This window comes from Prinia subflava, chromosome 4, assembly GCF_021018805.1.
Source record: "Prinia subflava isolate CZ2003 ecotype Zambia chromosome 4, Cam_Psub_1.2, whole genome shotgun sequence".
NCBI classification, from domain to species: Eukaryota; Metazoa; Chordata; class Aves; order Passeriformes; family Cisticolidae; genus Prinia; species Prinia subflava.
Window position 1 is genome coordinate 49,690,687 of NC_086250.1, and position 19,606 is coordinate 49,710,292.

The 19,606-nt window shown below is 39.0% G+C and overlaps 1 protein-coding gene across 3 annotated transcripts in view; it reads left to right on the top strand.

Moving 5' to 3' along the window:
- ST7 (suppression of tumorigenicity 7) overlaps window positions 1–19,606 on the top strand; it is a 142,003-nt gene that overhangs the window by 88,604 nt on the left and 33,793 nt on the right. For all 3 annotated transcript variants that reach the window (XR_010080286.1, XM_063396720.1, XM_063396721.1), the window contains exons 4-8: window positions 3,622–3,676; window positions 4,248–4,363; window positions 5,492–5,567; window positions 7,338–7,492; window positions 10,499–10,596. Coding sequence is in view for 2 of the 3 variants with exons in the window: in XM_063396720.1 (XP_063252790.1) it covers window positions 3,622–3,676; window positions 4,248–4,363; window positions 5,492–5,567; window positions 7,338–7,492; window positions 10,499–10,596 (500 nt within the window). In the remaining variant the exon portion in view is untranslated. The remainder of the gene's footprint in view (window positions 1–3,621; window positions 3,677–4,247; window positions 4,364–5,491; window positions 5,568–7,337; window positions 7,493–10,498; window positions 10,597–19,606) is intronic.

A 19,606-nucleotide genomic window follows, 5' to 3' on the forward strand; every position in this document is an offset into this window, starting at 1 on the left:
TAATTGACAAAACAGAAAAGAAAAACCTTTTGTTTTGGAATTACTTGGTAGTCTTTTTCAGATCTTAATGAAAAAATTAACTTACAAAGTTCTGGGTTTCTTGTTAAAACTGCAAAATAAAAGAATAGGTCAGGGTTTTAAGGTATTTTGAGCCTGCTGCTTTGGTGGATTCTTGTGGTGGTTTTCATGACAGTCTTCTTTTGGACGAAGTCTACTTTGTATCTTGGCTGCTGGAATTGAACTGTTAGCTGTCTCTGTTCTGTTTTCTTGGAGGGTTTTAGACGATGATAAACTTTCACTGCTTCAGTCTTGCTCTGTCCTTGTTTTTGTTTTGTTTTGGTCTCTTGTCGCCAGAGCCGGGCTGGCTCTGGGGTGCTGGTTTCTTTCCTTATCTTGTGCCAGGGATCTATGCTGGCTGATGAATCCTCTGAATCATCAGAGAAACTGCAGGACGTGTGGGAAACTTTCTGATTTTTCATCGGAGTTTGTTTACATTTCTCCGGCATGGGCGCCGCCATCTTGGGGAGGGCAAGTTCCGGGATGTCACATCCGGTTCCCACGCTCGTCACAGCCAGGGCGTGTCTGTCCAGGCTGTGGGTGGCAACCCGGGGCGGTGCCCGAGGCTTGGGACCGCCCATGGAGGGGGAGCCTCCCGTGCTGGAGTGGGAGGAGCTGAGCGACACATCAGATGGGGCGTGCCGCAGCGTCGGGCTGTACTGAGCCCGCCCACGTGGAGCTAAAGTTTCTGCCTCAGAGATGGGGAGAATTCCACGTTTTTCATTGTTCTGTGAGCCCGCGCTTTCAGGGCTTTGTTCAAAACTCGCGCGCTCAAAATTAACGGACCGGGATCGCCCGAATCTCGTACTGGGTGACTGAGGGGGTGGGGAGGGCGGTTGGAATGGAACCTTTGCCTGCTTGGCCACGGCTGGCACAGGTCCCACTCCGGGGGTCTGAGGACGGCTCGGGGGAGGGCTTTGAGCTGCCCCGTGCCTTCTCCTCGGGAGTAAATCAAACCGGTTTTTTCTGGGACTTGGGGCATCAGAACTTGGATTTTTATCTTCATGTCTAAGGTGAGCAGGAGCCTTTTTGCATTTTACTTTCTGGGCTCCTTTTTTATGGTTGCTTTTAGAGGCTTTTCTCAAGGTTTCTCTTTCTGCAGTTTCAAGTGTTTTTTCACTGCTGAGCCTTTCGCTTTCTTCTGTTACAAAGTCTAACACAGTTTTAAAGATGGGTCTTAATTTTAACACAGATTTTTTCTTTGAATTATACAACTTCAATCTTATTTTGTCCTAAAATTCTACTGTTACTGTTTCAGCTGTATTAGTGTCTGGATACTTCTTATAGACCCATTTCACAAGTTTTTTAAGTTCTTTCTTCTCAAACTTATAGTCTTGAATAGTCAGTTTATAATTAAAATAACAAAAGGTGTCTCGCTGTTCTACGGATTGCCGGGTCCCCATTGTCACTCACCAGAATGGCTCTTGTGATCTCCCGACAGCTCTTGGTTGTCTCCGACTCTCTCAGGTCACTCGGTGATTAGCTGTTCTCTGTCTCCAGCTCTGCTAGACTGCAGCTTCTCTCTTCTAAAGAGTAATCCACCTTGTACCAGAATCGGTGTCCGGCAAAGACCCCCTCTCACCGGTATAGGGGTTCAGTCAAAAGGCTCCCTCTCAGCCTTTTTGACCCAAAAATGTGGTTTTATTTTCACGACCAAAAAAACCACCACGAGCTCGCTTTTAAAAAAACGAAACCAAGAGCAAAATGGCGTAGCTGAACGTGAGGGCTTTGTCAGCAAACTTCGATTCAGTTACCCTAATGTAGGGTCCCTGTTCGGGCGCCATTTATCGAGATTTCTCCCGATAACTCCGAGGGTCCAGCCAGCGGAGAAATGGCTTAATAAAATAGCGAGACGGCTTCCCAGGATATGCTTTGTAAAATAAAGTTTTAATAACAGCAAAATAATAAACGTTACAAAATGAAAAGAGATAAGCCGAGCACAGTGTACCAAGCACAGTTACACAGGCTAAGGCACTCCCAAAAAGCCTCGTGTACTCTTATGCAGGCCCTTTAGTACTCGATGGTCTAGGTGGGCTTTTTTGGCTCTTGGCCCAATGAGAGGGACACTAGACTTTGAGGTGCACTTCTACAGTCCTATCACTGTGTCTGTGTTGGGACCAAGCCAATTACAGCGAGCAGGCCATAGAAAATTCTAGCTTCACTTCCTTATATAGAAACACCTGCTCGGGTACAGAAATGCACGACTACATACACTCTTCCCTAAAGTCTGCCTGTTCCTGTGCCTGTTCCATGCACTTGCTGGGGGAACGCAGCAAACTGAGGGCCCACCTCCTGTTCCATTGGACTAGTTTCTGTGTTGCTGAGGGTGTCCTTCTGTTACTGCAAATAATTTATGTAAAATGCTTTCTGTCCATGCCACTGTAGCCCCATGCTCAGATGTGGGAGCTATGTCCATGAGAAAAGTGGAGGACTTGCTGTTCAGTACTTCTTTTTCTAATGGAGCAGGCACAAAGGGAACAGGCTTGTTGTTACCATAAAGATGCCCTTCTGACTCAATATTCTACCAGAAAACTGTTGGTTTGATCTCTTTAGAAATGATGTCACAAAAATTCGTAGGAACAAATGTGCTGGTTAACATTTTTAGTGGAAAGCACCCTGTGAAATCTGGAGGGCCAGTACTGCAGCTGAGTTTTTGCAGAGCACCATGTCAGGGGTCATCCAGTAGCAGATCTGAGATGGAGTGACATGCTGCCTCTCAGTGAGTCTTTGTGCAAATAGTGAGGTTTATTCTGGTCTCTCCTTCACTGGAGTGAATTGTCTTTGTTGAAATTAAGAGAATAAATCAGGTGTTAAATTAAAGGAAAAGCCAGAATCAAGACCTCACTGTTTCAAAGGCTGCACAATTTGATGATATATTTTTTAATTTTTGCTTGAAATTACATTGTTGATTTCCATATCTCTTACGTCTTGTAGTGTGAAAAACTCACAATTTTCCCCAGAGAGAAATTTATTAAATGATTTCAATATTCTAAAACCTATGCAATGCAATCAACTTTTCTCTGCCAGTCAATTTCAGCATCTGCTTTTATCTTAAGTAAGGTCAGCAGATGTTTCCATGGATTTTTACTTCACAAAATAAGGAGGAATTAAGTTTGGCAACTGTAGCTGAGATTCGCAGTGATTTGCAGCATTAACTGGACAGTGATGTTTTTCTGGAAAAATAACAAGTCCATAGGGACCGAGTTAATTGCTGTTTTTCAGTGCAATAACCCAGTGTGATCCCTCTTCAGTTCTGCATTATGGTAAATGTGAGTCCTGGAACTAATCAGTATTATCTTTTGATGTGGTATTTGGGGCTTTGTTAGTGATTATTTGTCTGGAATGATTGCATTTGTTGACACTAATTTATAATTAAATTATTATTTAAGAAAGAACTGTCTGATTACCTTCATCTCAGTGCTCTTGATGGGGTTTTGCATTTGCACCTATAAAACAATAAGCTATTTGGTAAGGCTCATTGTGTGGTAACTGATGTTTTTTATAAACCTCAAGTACTGTTGTAATTTGGGAGAGATGCCTTATGTGTGTGTCTGCTTCTTACAGAATGCAAAGTCTGGCGAAATCCTTTAAATCTCTTCAGAGGAGCTGAATATAATCGGTAGGTGCTGCAAAATTACAGTTTTCAGGCACAGTACTGGCTTAAGGAGCTTCACTGTACTTTTCCATTAATCTAACTTAAGAGATGAAAAATCAAAATCAACTGTTGATACATGCACTCATATCGGGTTTTTCTGTAATTCATAGAACATTTCTGAATTAAAAGGAATTTAAATTCATGCTGATGCACTTTATTATTTCTCTAATATTCATTATTTCTCCGGGTATGTCAACCTTATAAAAAAGATGGAGTAACCTAAGTGTGTTGTACCTGGTGTCAATGCAGTAATTCCCTTCAAATCCATTATAGCAAAAACCCTAATGCATTGCATATAGGTTTCATGGAGTGCTAATGTTTGAATATATGTGTTACCAAGTCTCAGTGTGTCCTTTTCACCATCCTCGTTAGCTACCATTGCTCCATCACAGTACAGTGAAATGCAGTGTGTATTGGTTAGAAGGTTGGCCTTACTTGGCCAGGCCCATCTCAAGGGTCTAGGATTCTTCTCTGGGTTAGTTTTGCTAGGCGTGACCTCCTTAACCAAAGTGTCTCCCTGTTGGCGTGTTTGCAGGTATACGTGGGTCACAGGAAGAGAACCTCTGACTTACTACGATATGAATCTTTCGGCACAGGACCATCAGACATTCTTCACGTGTGACACGGATCATCTACGGCCTGCAGATGCTAGTAAGGGACCTTGTGAACAAATGCTTTTGCCAGGAGAATAATGGCTGATTTAAACTGATGCAAGAAAAATGCAGTGAGACATTAGTTTTTTGTGTAGATAAGAAAAGGCAAAAGTTTGTTCGTGCTGAGAAACCATTGTTGTTGAATTTATAAAATTCTAGGTCTGAACAAGTGTCTATATATGTAGATGATCTAATTTATATTGCTGTGTTGCTGTAGTCATTCAAAGTACCATTTAAAAGTGTAAAGGCTTGTTCTTTTCCTCCTCTTTCTTGCAGTTGCTTCAAACATATATACCTTAATTTGCCTCCAGTTGCAGTGTAGTGGGTTGAGTTACATTATGAAGGTAATGACAGAAGAGACAGAGCTGATGTAAAATTTGAGACCTGTGTTTCATTCCCTGATATAGTTAGAAGGTCTTTAGAAATTTGGAACAGCACATTTGAAACTGAATTTGTATAAGCAGCTTTAGTTGTGTTAAGCCTGTACTGTGAAGCCCACATGCAGACTTTGATTCTATTGAAAATGTACAACAGTGATTTCAGCCATGAGAATTTGCCTCTGAAGAGATAAATCCTTCTCTTAGGAAGTGAGAGATACTATGAATTGGATGCTCCATTCTGCAGGCATAGTTATGTAGAAGAGCATACTGTGGTTTTTGACACATGATAAACACGAATCCTATTCTCTGAACTCAGTGGTGTAATTATGAGGTGGTAATATTAGCCTGGAAGGTGTTTACATTTAGCATTCACACAAGGCAACAGCACAATAAGGAGCTAGAATAAGAATCCCAGCTATCACTTTATTTTTTTGTTCCTGGTGGAATCTACTACACCAAGAGGAAGTAGCTGCTTGTCACCTCTATACTTGGCAGTGCAGGCAGCCTAATCTCAGGCAGACTTTCTCCTGGAAAAAAGTTTAATTAAATGAAAGAAGAAAAAGCACTGAGTATTTAGTACAAATGCTCCTATTTGTTATGTATCATTTTGAATGATTGCTGAGCCATAGGAAATGCTCTGTAGTGAGTTAGGCTGAGATCAATAAATTCTGTTGTTACAGTGCAGTAGATTCTTCTTGTTAATCCTGTAATTGATATTTCTCTCTTCTCCTTTGTTTATTGAATAGTAATGCAAAAAGCTTGGAGAGAGAGAAACCCTCAAGCCCGAATTTCTGCAGCACATGAAGCTTTGGAATTAAATGAGTGAGTGACAACAACATTAACAATTATTTCCTGTCTTTTAAAAATGTATTTGATGATATTTTAAGGTCGGGGGTTTGCTATAGTAGTTTTTAACCGTGATTACAGGCCTGTCTAACGAAAACCTACAACAGAAGGAAAACAGCAGAGCTACATGTTGTGCTAGCTACCCATAGGATCCTTAGGGTAGTGATGACAATGGGAGTCTTCCCATTGATGTCAGCAGGCTTTGGAACAGCATAGAAAAATGGTAATTAAGTTACCTCCTGATGAGCATATGAAATACGCATTTACAGGATGGAGAATTCCCTTTTGGATTTCTCAGTCGTCAAGAACAGAAGCAAGAAGGAAGAGACTCATAAACACATTCTGAAATACTCATTTCATAGTATGAGAAAACATGATGTAATTTGCTGTGACTTTTGGTCCTTGAGTCTTACTGAGGTCTTCAGTCCTACTTACTTTTTTCAATGAGAAGTGTAGTATTTTGAGATCCCACTATAAACTCAGTGCTGTGATGGTTTACTGGTATGGAAAACTGTATAAATGTTGCTAACATGCATAAAGGGAATCCTTTAGGTTGCTGAACTGCGATAGCTGCATTCTAGAATTCCATAGACTGGTGCTTTACAGATTGTCCTTCATGTGTTTCATCAGAAGAAGAGAAAGAATTGTTTCTTCTTGTATTGTGATTTAACATGCAGCATAAGAGGGAAAATGAGATAAGCCCGTTCTACTCACATTTCACAGAATTACAGAATGGTTGAGGTTAGCAGGGATCTCTGGAGGTCAGATCCAACCCCTCCTTTCAAACAGGGCCACCTACAATGCAGGATCATGTCCAGCAAGCTTTGGAATGACTCCAAGCAGAAAGACTTGACCACTTCCTTGGACAGCTTGTGCCTGTGCTCAGTGACCTTTACAGTAAAAAAAAGTGTTTCTGAGGTTCAGGGGGAACTTTCTGTGTCTCATTTTGTGCCCATCGCCTCTGTCACTGTGAACCATTAAAAAGAGCCTAGCACTTTCCTCTTTGCCCCCTCACTGCAGGTATTTACAAACTTTGACAAATTCCCCCAAAGCCTTTTCTTCGCCAGACTAAACAGTCCTAGGTGTCTCAACCTTTTCTCCTACATGAGATGCCCCAGTCCCTAAACACCTTCATGGCCCTTCATTGGACTCTCTGCAGTTTGTCCATGTCCCCTTTGTACTGGGGAGCCCAGAAGTGGACACAGCACACCCACATGTGGCCTCATCAGGGCAGACTAGAGGGGAAGGATCACCTCCCTAACCTGCTGGAAACACTTCAGTGCAGCTGTGCTGCAAGGGCACATTGCTGTTTTGGTTTTTCCATGGTCTGGCTTGGGCTTGCTTTGTTGTTGTTGTTTTATCTTTACAATTACATTTATAATCTGCTCTTTTTATATGGCAAGTGTTACAGTTCTGTTGATTCTTTTCATCTCATTACAGTAAGGGATGTGGTTTATGTTAAAATAATAGTGCATACAACTAGTCTTGATTTCCAGGAGTTCTAGAGATGTGGGCTTAGCGAGACAGTGCTTTACTTTCTGGGACAGTTGTCTGTAGGGGTACTTAAGGGCTGAGTGATACAGTAGCTAAAAATGAGTCTTGCTGTTGTCGACAGAATATTTATTCATCAGAATGGACAGAATTTCCTTGCCTCTGTATTTAGTACATCATTGCCAGTCTGCATGTCTTCATATAGTTTTTACTTCACATACCTTTCTTATGTTTTTTCCTCTGGTATTTTTGCAGGTGTGCTACTGCTTATATTCTCTTAGCTGAAGAGGAAGCTACAACAATTGTAGAAGCAGAGAAGCTGTTCAAGCAGGCTCTGAAAGCTGGAGAGGGCTGTTACAGGCGCAGTCAGCAGCTACAGCACCATGGTGCCCAGTATGAAGCCCAACACAGTACGTTTTTTAGGAGGGAGAAAACTTCCAAAGGGGTTTGGGTTTTATTTTGTTTTCCCTGTAAGAATTATGCACTCAGAGTTTGACATTGGCTGGAATATGGCCCTAGAGCCAGACTGTTCTGTTTTAGTGTTTTTGCTTGATTCTGTTGCTGAGCTGTCAATGCTCAGATTACAGATGTGCCTTTATTTTTTCATGGCAGAAAATACTTAAGCATTTACTTAATAGAAAGGGAAGGTATCAGAGCCAAAGAGATGTGACATTCAGAAAAAACTGAACACTGTTTAAGAAAGTTGCCTTTAGCCATTTTGCAAACCTGGGCTCATGATGTGAAAAGGCAGTATAGAATGGTGGAAACAGGAGTGAAGTGATGCTTGGCCTGCTTTTATCAGCTCTGGGGGTAAATGCTTACACTGTGTTGTTCTGTGTAAAAGTTAATGAGACAATTAACCAGTGGGACATTGAAGTTAGTTGCATTTATTAAGAAAGGTCACAGAAACATCAAATTTAACAACTGGAATAATAAAGTGCTTTAAATGAAAGTCTAGATTTTTATTACTTTTTAAAAATTTTTTAATAAGCAGATTTATCTACAGTGCTATTTATTAGATACTCCTTAAATCTAAGAAAATACATTGACTGAAAGTAAATGACCAAAAAGATAATAAAGCAAACAGTCAAGGTTGTTTCTAGACTACAGTGGATACTTGAGGCAAAAATAACACAAATTAATTACATAAATACAAGCACTAGCATACTTTTGGCATCTTCAGGTTTTTCAGGACCTGATTTCACGGCTTCTGGCTATCTTACATAATTTCAAGATCACTGATAAAAATTGTACATAGTAAAATTGTCTGTGATCCCTGGTTTCAAAAGTGTTTGCAAGTCCATACCTGAAAACCCAAGGTTTCATAAAGCTTGGGGGTAGTATTTTAAACACTTGTTCATTGTAAAATCATATTTACGATGATTTGTTCATTTTTGATGAAAGTAAAAACATAGAGCAGCTGAGTCCTTGAAGCAATTCTTGGGCTCTGGCAGGCTTTTGGATGTCTGTGAAACCTTAATTTGAACACTCCATCCTGAGTGCAACAATGCTATGAAAAGTACATGATAAGTAGTTAGTAAGCAATGTCACATTTTTGTCCAAGGTAACCTCGGAAAGTTTGTGCAGGCAGATACAAGTATGGTATTTCTGTAACCTGTGTGTGCTAGGTGGCTACTGTCATCCTCAGATTTGACACCCTGAACCTTCAGTACTGCAGCAGAGGAGTAACCCATTGAATGACAGAACTCAGTGCATTGTCACAGAGCAGGGAGGCTGAAAAGTGACTGCCAGCTCTGACCAGGTCATCAGGAGTGGCTTCAGGAGCAGCTACGTGATCCCACTGTTCTGTACTGCTCGGTCTCCCCTTTGAAATGTCAGTGTGCACCCACAGAAATTAGAGAATCTTCAGCCTCTGGTGTTGCCTTGGACACAGGGGCTTCGTGTAGAATTCTTTTGATTATGTGCTTGACTTCTGCATGGTTTGCAAAGGTGGAGAGGAGGGACAGTGGAGGAAGGACATGTGTTGCAGTATCATGGTTCTGAGAAGTCTTGCATTCCATTTCTGGTCTTCAGAGTTAATTCTGGGATGAAGAGTAGGCATTTCATCTTTTAAAAGTGAAATACACTGTAATCTCTTGCACAACAAAATATTGTTCTATGTTACTGTTTATTCAGGTGTTCCACTTCCTTCGCATAATATTTTGTTAGACCAGAAAGAGTAAATAATGACATTAAGACTTTGAGTACCCAACTTGTTCTCTTTCAAAAGGTGGTAGCTTATAGAAAGCAAGGTCAATTTTATTTTTTAGGTTACTCATGTTAGGCATCCCAAGTCATTAACAACCTCAGAATTTTGGCACAGAAAATTATCTTGCTTTCATAGTAAGTAGATGCCTTTTGACCATTCCTGCTCAAAATCCTGAAAAGAAGCTTAAACTGAAATGTATACCACATAGCACAGCACACTACATAAATATGTTGAAACAGATGTAACTAATAAATTCTGTATTAAATATATAGGAATCAATAAAGAGATAAGGAATTAGATATTATAGAATACAGCTAAAGAAATTCTTCTCTCCTTTTTTATTTCTTCCTCTAAAGTAAATCCTTTTGACCTGCTGCTTAATCTATTTGAAAATTTTAATCACAGTTTTAAAACCATTTGTAGGTACTTGGAATGTTTTCAGCACACATGTTGTTCTTGTTATGAAAGGCTTGAAAATGTTAGGAATAGGCTAAAAATCTTCACAGACCACATGCTATACACAAAGATAATTTGTAGCAGGTGTCTTGCATTTTCATGATTCAGTAATTTTATAGATGATTATCTGCCCACTCATTTCCTGTTGGTCCAGAAGTATTTTAAGAGTTCGCATTCGAAGCGAATGAGAAGTGAAAGGAGTAAGAATTCTCCAAGAGAATAATTAAAGCTGCTGTTTAGTTTCTGTCACTTTTGCTGTTAGGGAATCTTCTGGCACACAGGACAATCATATCAAAAATATGTTAATGTGCCATCTCTAATTAGTGGTGTGAAGAATTTGAAGATGATAATTGGGTAATGAGTAAAAGTTGTAAACAGAAAGTTCAGAGTATCTTTTCTTCTAATCATTAAGAAAAAGATTGTTCGGAGGATGGAGACTTGCTCTAATACTTCTTGCTGACCAGCATGTACATAACTGTACTTTCAGATCTGCTTATATTTCACCAGCACAAGGCCAACCCAAGAGTACTTATTTATACCACTGTATATCTGGATTATTTCCACTGATTTCAGTGCTATTATGCCACATCTAAATCTTTAGAATTTGTTAACATTTTATTAAAATTCTTGTGAAAGGCTTGATGGTAGTGATTAAGAAAAAAATTGAAAGTAAACTGTGTTTCTTTTTGTGTTGGAATACTAAATGAACCTTTGTTTTATCTTAATGCTGTTTCTTTTTCCTCTTATACAGGAAGGGACACCAACGTGTTAGTATATATTAAAAGAAGACTGGCAATGTGTGCGAGGAAGCTGGGAAGGACCAGGGAAGCAGTGAAAATGATGAGAGATGTGAGTTTGGATTTCTTTCACATGTGATATTTACATAATAGTAGTACAGAAATGATACATTTTCTTGCAAGTTAGCAGCCATTCCTGTTTCATTCAGTACTGCTGTAGTTCTTTTGTATGTGTAATGTACATAAACTCTAACTTAAGTGATCCTTTATTTATAAGGTTATGAAAGCAACATCTAATACCAAAGGGATGGTTACCCATGTAAACTGAATTTCCCGTCCTGGTACATGTGCAGTGAAGTGCAGTCTTTAATTATTTGATCATGAAGTTAGTAATTATTTTTTTCTAAGCCATGTGGTGAATGCTGCTAACTTCATAAGCAAGTCTTAAGTGTTGTTTTCTCCTTCAGAGCTGCAGTTTGGCTCTGTGCATTGTTTGTGTCACGCTATGCAGCTCTGAGGACAGTATTATTTAATCATGTAAAACCTGTCACTGAAAAGTGAAACCCCACGTAGTGAATCTGTAATTAACTGTGCCCCCTCTGAGGTGGGGGCTGACTGTATTTTGTCTTTGTAGGCAGGGGAGCTACCAATAGTAGCTACAAGTCAGTAAGCCACAAACCTACAGACTTGAAATACTGAACAGTAGCTATTTTGGAGAGGCAGAAGGGGCAGCTGTTCACATTAGGCAATGTACATGTTTCAAATATGTAAAATGCTCAAGTTTGGATGGAACAGTGAATGCCCAGCATTTCTTTCAGTGATATTCCCAGGATGCACATTAGGAACACAGTTCTTAATCTGCATGAGGTGACTTATATCACCTGAGGTAGCATGTCTGTGACAGAAGGCGAAATGGAGCCCTACAGCTCTGGGCAGATGATGGTAAAACTACCTCCCAGTTTGCTTTGTTTCTTACACTTCATATTCTAGCTCCCACAAAAAAAACGGAAGAGAAGAATCCAGAAAGATACACAGTTCTGCAAATTAAGGTGTTAAATTTTAAATGCACGAAATGAAATCCCAGACAGTAATGAAGCACCTGTAGAGAGCGCTTTAGGCAGCTCAGATGAATGGTCCAGGAACTTGCCTAGTGAAAAGGGAAATTCTTGTTACATGTCAGTGGGAATTTTTATGTAAAAAGGAAAGTGACTCTCTGGAGCTGAGGCACTTGCATGAGGGGCAGTAGGGCAAGTGTGTTTGCCAGCTTGGAATCCAGGACTCTAATCCATCTTCTCCTAGAACTGGACCAGTTACGAGTATTTTTTGAAAACACTGAGCAGATTTCAGCATAGTAATGCAGGTTCTCATCCTAAATATATACAGATGGCAAATGGTGAGTAACTTTGTTTTCTGACTTTTGCTGAGGCTCTTCAGTCACACAGCTCTCAATCTCCAGAATCACTAGACTCCCAGACAGAGGTGTTGAAAAAGAGCTTGTCAAAAAAACAGCCATTGTACAGCTAGGAGTGTGAGAAAGAGGGATGAGGAGGAAGGACCTGGTTTAGCAGTCTTCTGGTCAACTGGGAGAATGTTGATTTCAGAAACATTGTTTTCAGTCCAGCCAGCTCCGCTGATTCTTCATGAATTTTGTTACACAAGCACTGTGGGACAAATACTGAAATGTTTTTGGGACAGATCCTGGAATTCTAAGTTCTGGCATTATTACACAAGAAAGATAAAATTTTGAATTTCCCATTCAAATATCACACATCGTAATTATGGCAAATTCTGGAGCTTACTATGGGCTGCTGAATGTGTTTTGTGATTTGTAGATAGGACTATGGGGAACTGATACTCTGTGAAGCATTCTTCTGCTGATGTCAATGTGTATGGATAGTTGTGTATGCAGAACACTTGGTTTGGGGACTTGGGTGGTCTGTCTAGTCCTAGATTTCTTAAGCAAAGTGAGAAACAGAGCTTTGATTAGTGAATGACTTATTTTTTCGCTAGAGATAAAATTGTCTGAAATTTATAAGCAAACCAGAAAATTGTTGAAATTAAGTACAACATGGATCTCGAGAGGCAGCAATAACAGGGAGACCCAAAGTCATCAGTTATTAGACACTTAAAGAACAGAAAACATTCTTCACGAGGAATGTTTTGTTAAATTGAAAGGACTGGATGCAAGACAAAGGAGGTATAAAGACAGAATTTCATCTTAGAGAGTTTCAACTCAGATCAATGCATTCTGTGTTTTTCCACATACAGACACTGAGCCAAATCCTCAGAACTGAATTTAGATGCCTCCAGAGCTCTTCATTTTAAGCAAGCAGTGCTGAGAATTAGTGAGTCTCTAGATGAAATATTAAAGCAGCAGTAACTCCAGGTCACAGCTCCAGTACACTGGGAGCAAGATTAGGGTCAAGTCAGCTTTGCAGCTGCTTCTCTTAGACTGGCTTGGAGCTACTTATTTCTGATGAATGCATATCCTCCATTTCTTCATAGAAGGCATAAATAGTACACTTATGGAGAGGTTTGAAGAACATGAATCTGTCATTGAAGGTTTCTTTGTGACTGATGAGGCAGGAGATGAATTTATTTGAAGAATAAATTATTACGAAGAATATGTTGGCTAGGGGCTGCTGAATCTAACATCAGGGAACAGAGGGCGGAGGCCGTGTTTGTGTTTGAAAGATTGAAAACAGGTTTCTCAAGACATGGAACATGATGGAAATGAAGTGTTAAGAGGTTCATGACACCATCTGGGAAGTATGATTGGGATGTAGTGAGTCTTTGCCACTTCTAAAAAATAAAATATTGAGAGTGTTTAATTTATTGCATGTATGAGGCCATCTTGAGGACATTACTGATGGATCAGATTGTCTTGCTTGAATTTTGTGTAAGAAAAGACTGAGATTCTACTTAAAGCACCTTAATGGAAGGAAAATGAGCTGTTGGTGACTTAAATAACAGTTTGATTTTATGGTTATATACACTGCTGATAGGAAAATTATATTTCTTAATATTATATTGAAGGTATTTAAAATCAAGGTGTTTTTTAAAAACTGATTTTAAAAACTGTTTAAAATCAAAAGTGCTTTAATTTTAAAAAACTGGGTAGGAATTTCATTTGCTTCTGTGATTGATTTTGAGACAGTATTTATTTGCTGGCTTTGCTGCTTGAATGTAATTCTTTCAGTTGAGTTGAATTAATGAGAAGTGCAAACCTGGAGTTTCCATGGAAGCATGTAATGGAGTCATACATAGGTGTTGCTTTTGCTTGTATTTCTGCTGATAATTATTTACTATATTTTGCTATAGAAACCAGCAGCTGTCACTATTTGTATATATTGAGTTAACTTGTGATCTCATTTTGATTAGTGTACTTTTGGAATAACTCCAACATAGTCAACAGAATTATTCCAGTTTTATTATTGTTTATACAGAGCATGATATGGTGTGTGAGGGAACTGGATTGTTTTACTGTCCCTGAGGAGAAAGTCTACAGTGCTTGTTGTTTTATTTGTTGTACTGATTATGTTAGGAGGATTTTAAGTAGTTTGTTCTAAATGATTTTGGAGAATTTAGTATGTGCAGAGGCGAAAGGCCATGATGGTGTCTGTGAGTAATCTTTGGTATCCCTTCATCTTCATCAGGAGTCCCTTCATCCCTGATCTTCCTTACAGACAATGTTGCAAGCCAGTAGTGGTGATGAGCAAGGGTAGCTTTTTGTGCCACCTGCTTTCCATCTGCTCTTTTCAGATTCCCTCACCATTACAATGGAAGGAAACAGGAATGTGCTAGGTTTGCATTTTGTGTTTTTCATTGATTGAAAACAGAGAGGATGTGGAGGGTAAGCAAAGGCACTTCCCTCTGTTTTGTGGGCAGCTGAATCAGTGACTGCATCACTGAATTCAGAAGCAGGCCAACACAGTCATTTTTATTAACTGGGTCACTGGAGTATCCAGATGAAAATGTATGTGCAAGAAAATGAATTTTCAAATAAATTTGAGCTTCTTGGGATTGTTCTGGAGAACATTCGGTGGAACAAGCTTTAACTGAAGGGAGATGTATGTTTAAGAAAGAGAAGGGTGGCAGGCAAGAGGTGTGCTAGTGGAAGTTCTTAATTGCTTCCTCTTTCAGAGAGAAGATGAAAGAAATTCATTTTAGAGTGTATTTATCTCCTGCCCCATGGGCATGCACTCCCTTGAAGATTGCTTTGTGTTCTTAATAAGAACTTATTAAGTATATATTTCTGAGACACAGTGGAATTGCAACTCTATGCTCAGCAACTTCTTTCAGAATTGCGTGAGGTTTAGGGAGAGAAGAAGGTCTCCACGTCTTCCTTAAATCTTGAGGATAGAAAGAAAAACACTTTTTCAGGGTCAGAAAAGTATATTTTCTAGTATCAGTTGTATCTGCTGAGAAATTACTCTTCAGATTATGATTAAGGACCTGGAAGTCTGCTTCTATATATTTAAGTCTGAGAACCTTGCTGAGGATATTTCAGTTGAATGTATTTGTGTGTTCCTCTTGGTGCTTACAGGTAGTCACTAAATGTGTATTTTATGCCACAGAGTTCACCTAAGACCTTACATTGTCAAGAGTGCTGCATGCTTATCCACTGGCTGCATGAAAAGTTCTGTAAACAGTTAGGCTGTCCTAAGCATCTGATATAGTTTAGGAGGTTATGTCACCTTCAGGGTTTGAGAGGGTACTCAACCACACTAAATCAATTTTAATGATATAGGTAAGTTGGATTTTTATCTTCTGATCAGTTGCTGGTATGATAGTTCTGCAAATCTAGCATACTTTCTTGGCAACTTCTTTTGTTAGCTTTGAATAAGGGTTTCTATTCAATATTCTGTTGAATTCTGTGTTCTTGTGTGCGTTGCTGACTACTTCTTGAGTGAGACAAATACATAGCCAGAATAGTGTTCTGCACCTCAAATTATGAAGTTGTGTGAAACAAAGAGAGTACTTATTCCTAATAAAGATGTTGTGATCCCTAGCAGCTTAACAGCACAATTTCTGCAGCTACTTGCATGGACAGCTACTGTCTGTCTCTCCCAAATGCTTCTGTGCTTGAGGCAAGGATTAGTGAGTCAGACTCTTTGGCTTATGTTACACACGCCAGGTTAGGCAGGCTGCTCTGCCTTGAGTGGGATTCTAGTTTTATTAACATCTGTAGCAGTTGTTTAAAGTACCATTTTTTAAAATTTGAAGGGAAATTACTTAGTTCAGTGAGACCAAGTGTTATGTCATAGATTTTACTATGCTTTACTACTATACTTCTACATATAATTTGCTACTCTTGTGAATGGTGACATTTGCTAGTCTCCACCACAAAGTGATATCTTCAGTTAATTCTTTTTCTGAGACACAAGCACTGCAGTAATGGCAAGTAATAAATGCTGATTTTGACATTTTCATATCTCTGCATATTCAATGACAGTTTGTTTGGTCACAGATTCACATGGTATGGTAAGTGAGTAGAGTGAGTTGGAATATCCCTCATTTCAGTGGGCTCTTAAAGGCAGACTTCTGTGATTCCCCTGATGATGTTTATCCCTTCCTTTATCTTCTATGACTCAGACCACTCACTTCCAGTCGTGAGTGTGATTCTGCCCAGAACTCTCGAAAGCTAGAAATTTAGTGACTACTACCTAAACTGACAATTATATTTCTCATATAAATTACAGCTTTCCAGCATTGTCACTTTGTTAAGGTAGAGTTTTAGTCAGTCACATAGTCTTGGTGGGAGCCCTAGTAACTGGACTCCTTTTTGTCCACCATCTTGCATCACTCCATATTCAGAGACTTGTCTAATACTTTAATTATGGTCTTCAGTCTCTCTGGAATCTCCTGGCTCATTTTTGAGCTCCTAGATAATTTCCTCACTTTATTTCACTTAAAAATCCACTTCTAAAAATACATCAGTTTCTGAAAAAGTAATTTGGTATGTTCTTTCAAGGATTAATTCTGCTTCTGTCTCCTGCTTTTGCCATCTCTTATTACCACTTTTACTTTCAGGGAGAATTAAATATATTTATTTTGAATTTTCATAAGCAGGTTGTTTATAGTAGAAGGTATCCCTGCCCTCAGCAGGGGGGTTGGAACTAGATGATCTGCAAGGTCCTTTCTAACCCAAAACATTCTATGATCTGTGATGCAAATAAAGTAATTCTTTTTGAGCAGGACTAGGAGTAATGACTTTATTTTCATGCTCTCTAAAGTTACTAATATTTGATGTAACAAACATTATTATATTTCAGCACTGTTACTAGTTTTATATAACGTGATTGTTTAGTAGTAAGTATATAATTTGGAACAACTTGTGCTCTTCAAGGTTCATGCCACATCTGTCTTTAAAATTCCCTTTATTCCTGAAATACATGCATTTTTACAGCATAGTCAAAATAACAGCATTTTCATAATTGTATTCCTTAAAGAACTTGTCATACTCCAAAGACTTTAATCCTCCAGTTAAGAGAGAACGAAAAGGTTGCATGTTCTAATATATTTCCTTAGAGTTTGCATATTCAGGAAGATATTTTTCACTTCATTTACTCATTGTTAATTCTACACTGAAGAGAAGTCATATTATCTTTGACTGTTAGGCAGCACTTGGTCAAAATTCAAATTTAAAATGGAATGTTGGGAAATTATAAACCCATGCCATCCCAGAGTTAGTGTAAACTGGATCTGGGTCTCTTTTCTAACACTCTAAAGCTGCAATTTTCCTGAATTCCGCATATGAGGAAAATAGAAGGATCCTACTGCTAATCATTTTCAAGCTTCAAAAGAACAGGATCTGATGGATTTGGTTTCTTAGCTGCTATCCTCTCTGAGCTGTAAAAGTGTAACTGTAGAGCTGCTCCCAAACAAAACAGTGATTATTTACCAGATGGAATGCAGCACTTGAAGGAATGAAAGAACTTGAAGGATTGGCAGAATCCTACTTTTGCTATAATTAAGCAGAACTTTAATTCAGTTAGGTCCAGGGTATTTTAGATAATTCTCCAATTCCAAGACCTATGATGTGTTTACATCACATGAATCCCACTCAGAATGAGACAATGGTGAAATGAGTTGCACTTTTAGGACCAGGAGTTAGACTAATTTTTAAGCATCTGACTTTGTTAGGAGAGCCTTTTTGTGTGCTTACTTTAGTCTGCTGACAGTGTTTCTGCCCTTCTGTCCTTGCCAGGTGAGAACAACTTAGGAGTTAGTGTATCTAATTAGACATCAGAAGGTCAACATGGAGTGACATTGCGAAAGCCTCAAGCCCAGGGTGAGCTTCAGTCAGAGCTGAGAATCTGAAAGGTCATCTGCAGACAGTGAAGTTCACAGGAATGGAGACTTCTGGTTTTCTACTCAGAAATGGCTTGGAGTTTTATCTTCCCTACCTTGTTCAGTTAACAGATTATGGGTCATATACCATAAAGCAGTTTATGCAAAGCCCTTGTGAAAATGCTGGTGCTATCCATACTGTGTGCTCGGTCCTTCAGTTTTGGTGGACGCTTGCACCTGAAAGGTGGCAGCCTCAGTCATTCTTTTTTTAGGAGACAGAGTTTTCCATTTCAGATACCCACTGCAGGAACATATATGCATTAGGAATTAAGATTGTGACAGTTTCATTGTTTGCATTTAATTTCCCTTGTTTTCTTGTTGTGTCTTTATTTTGAGATAAATTCACACTTCCTTTTTATGAACACATTCAGTTGAATACATTGATCTGACAAATGTTACTGTTTGTGGAGAAGATAGGAGTACAAGCAGCCATGAACGATTGCATGCCCTGCCCATAACATTTATGACCATGCATACAACAATAATGCAAATGGAGAATAAATGTGTCAACAGCAGGTTATATATAAAACATTATTCATTTGTCCACCTTTGTATTCCCTTCAGTCCTGGGGTCTAGTTGTAGACATAAAGTGCAGGTCATAGTGGGTTTCTACACAAATAATGTTTCTTGGTTAATTGATTCATGATGTTCACTTTGTCACAGGGAGAATAATGGATGCAGACATAAAAGCTACATTCCTTGAAAATGTTTAAAAAATTAGATCTAAATGAAAATGCCAATAACTGTCAGTTAGGGAATCTCCTTCAATAAATGTCCTTTGGGAGATAAAACTTGTTCCTCATCCAACAAATCAGATGTGGATTTCTTTGTACCATTAAGCATTTTTTCCAATCATTATTTTTTCATATCAGTCACAAAATCAGTGAACCTACACCCTGTAATTTGAATTGAAGTGAGTCTGGGAGTAGAGTGCTTCTGGGACTGGTGTCCAGATATGGTTGGATTGTGTCAGACTTACTTCCAGAGTTTTTCTGCAAATTTCTATTCCCAAAGTATTATTTATCTAAAAAATTAAAACTGCATTATCTGCAAAAGCTACCTTTTCTGTATATTTGCAGTATACCTGATGACTCTTTCAAAGAAAAGCAGCTCCACTTTCTACACCTGTACTTATTTTCCCCCAGACGTGCAGAGGGGTTGGAACAGAATATGTACTAACCCAGCTCCAGGTCTGACTTTGATAGCTAGGGAGTATTTTGACCAATACAAGTTCAGGGTAAAATCTGTGTGAACATAGATTTAGCATGATATGTCCAACAGCTATTTGAATATCCTCATGTTGTAAGGGGGGAATACATTTATAGTCATGTGGTGTTTGTTTTCACACAGTGTGAAAATGAGTTTAGCTCAATGGAACACTTCTCTTTAATAGCAGCCAAGAAACCAACTAACAGGAATTTTACAATGGCATTTTTAGTCTAAGCAGTGTATATGTGAAATGCTGTAGTGACTCTCTGGCTCAGGAAATCTTGAGTGCTGAATTTGATGGCTGTCTCTTGAGGTCTGAAGGTGTGGAGAAAGATGATAGCAGAGCCTTCATCTTGTCTTCCACTGCAGTGCTTGCCATTTAAAAGTATTTCTCAGGTTACAGTAAACAAGTAAAAATAATTAAAATTTATAAACCAAATGATTTGGCAAATACTGGTCTGTAGCTTTGCAGAGAACAAATCTTTGGGTGCAAAAGGATGTCTGTGCCTCTTAAACTGGAGGCCAGATTAGAGCTAATGATGTACAGATCTGGGGAACT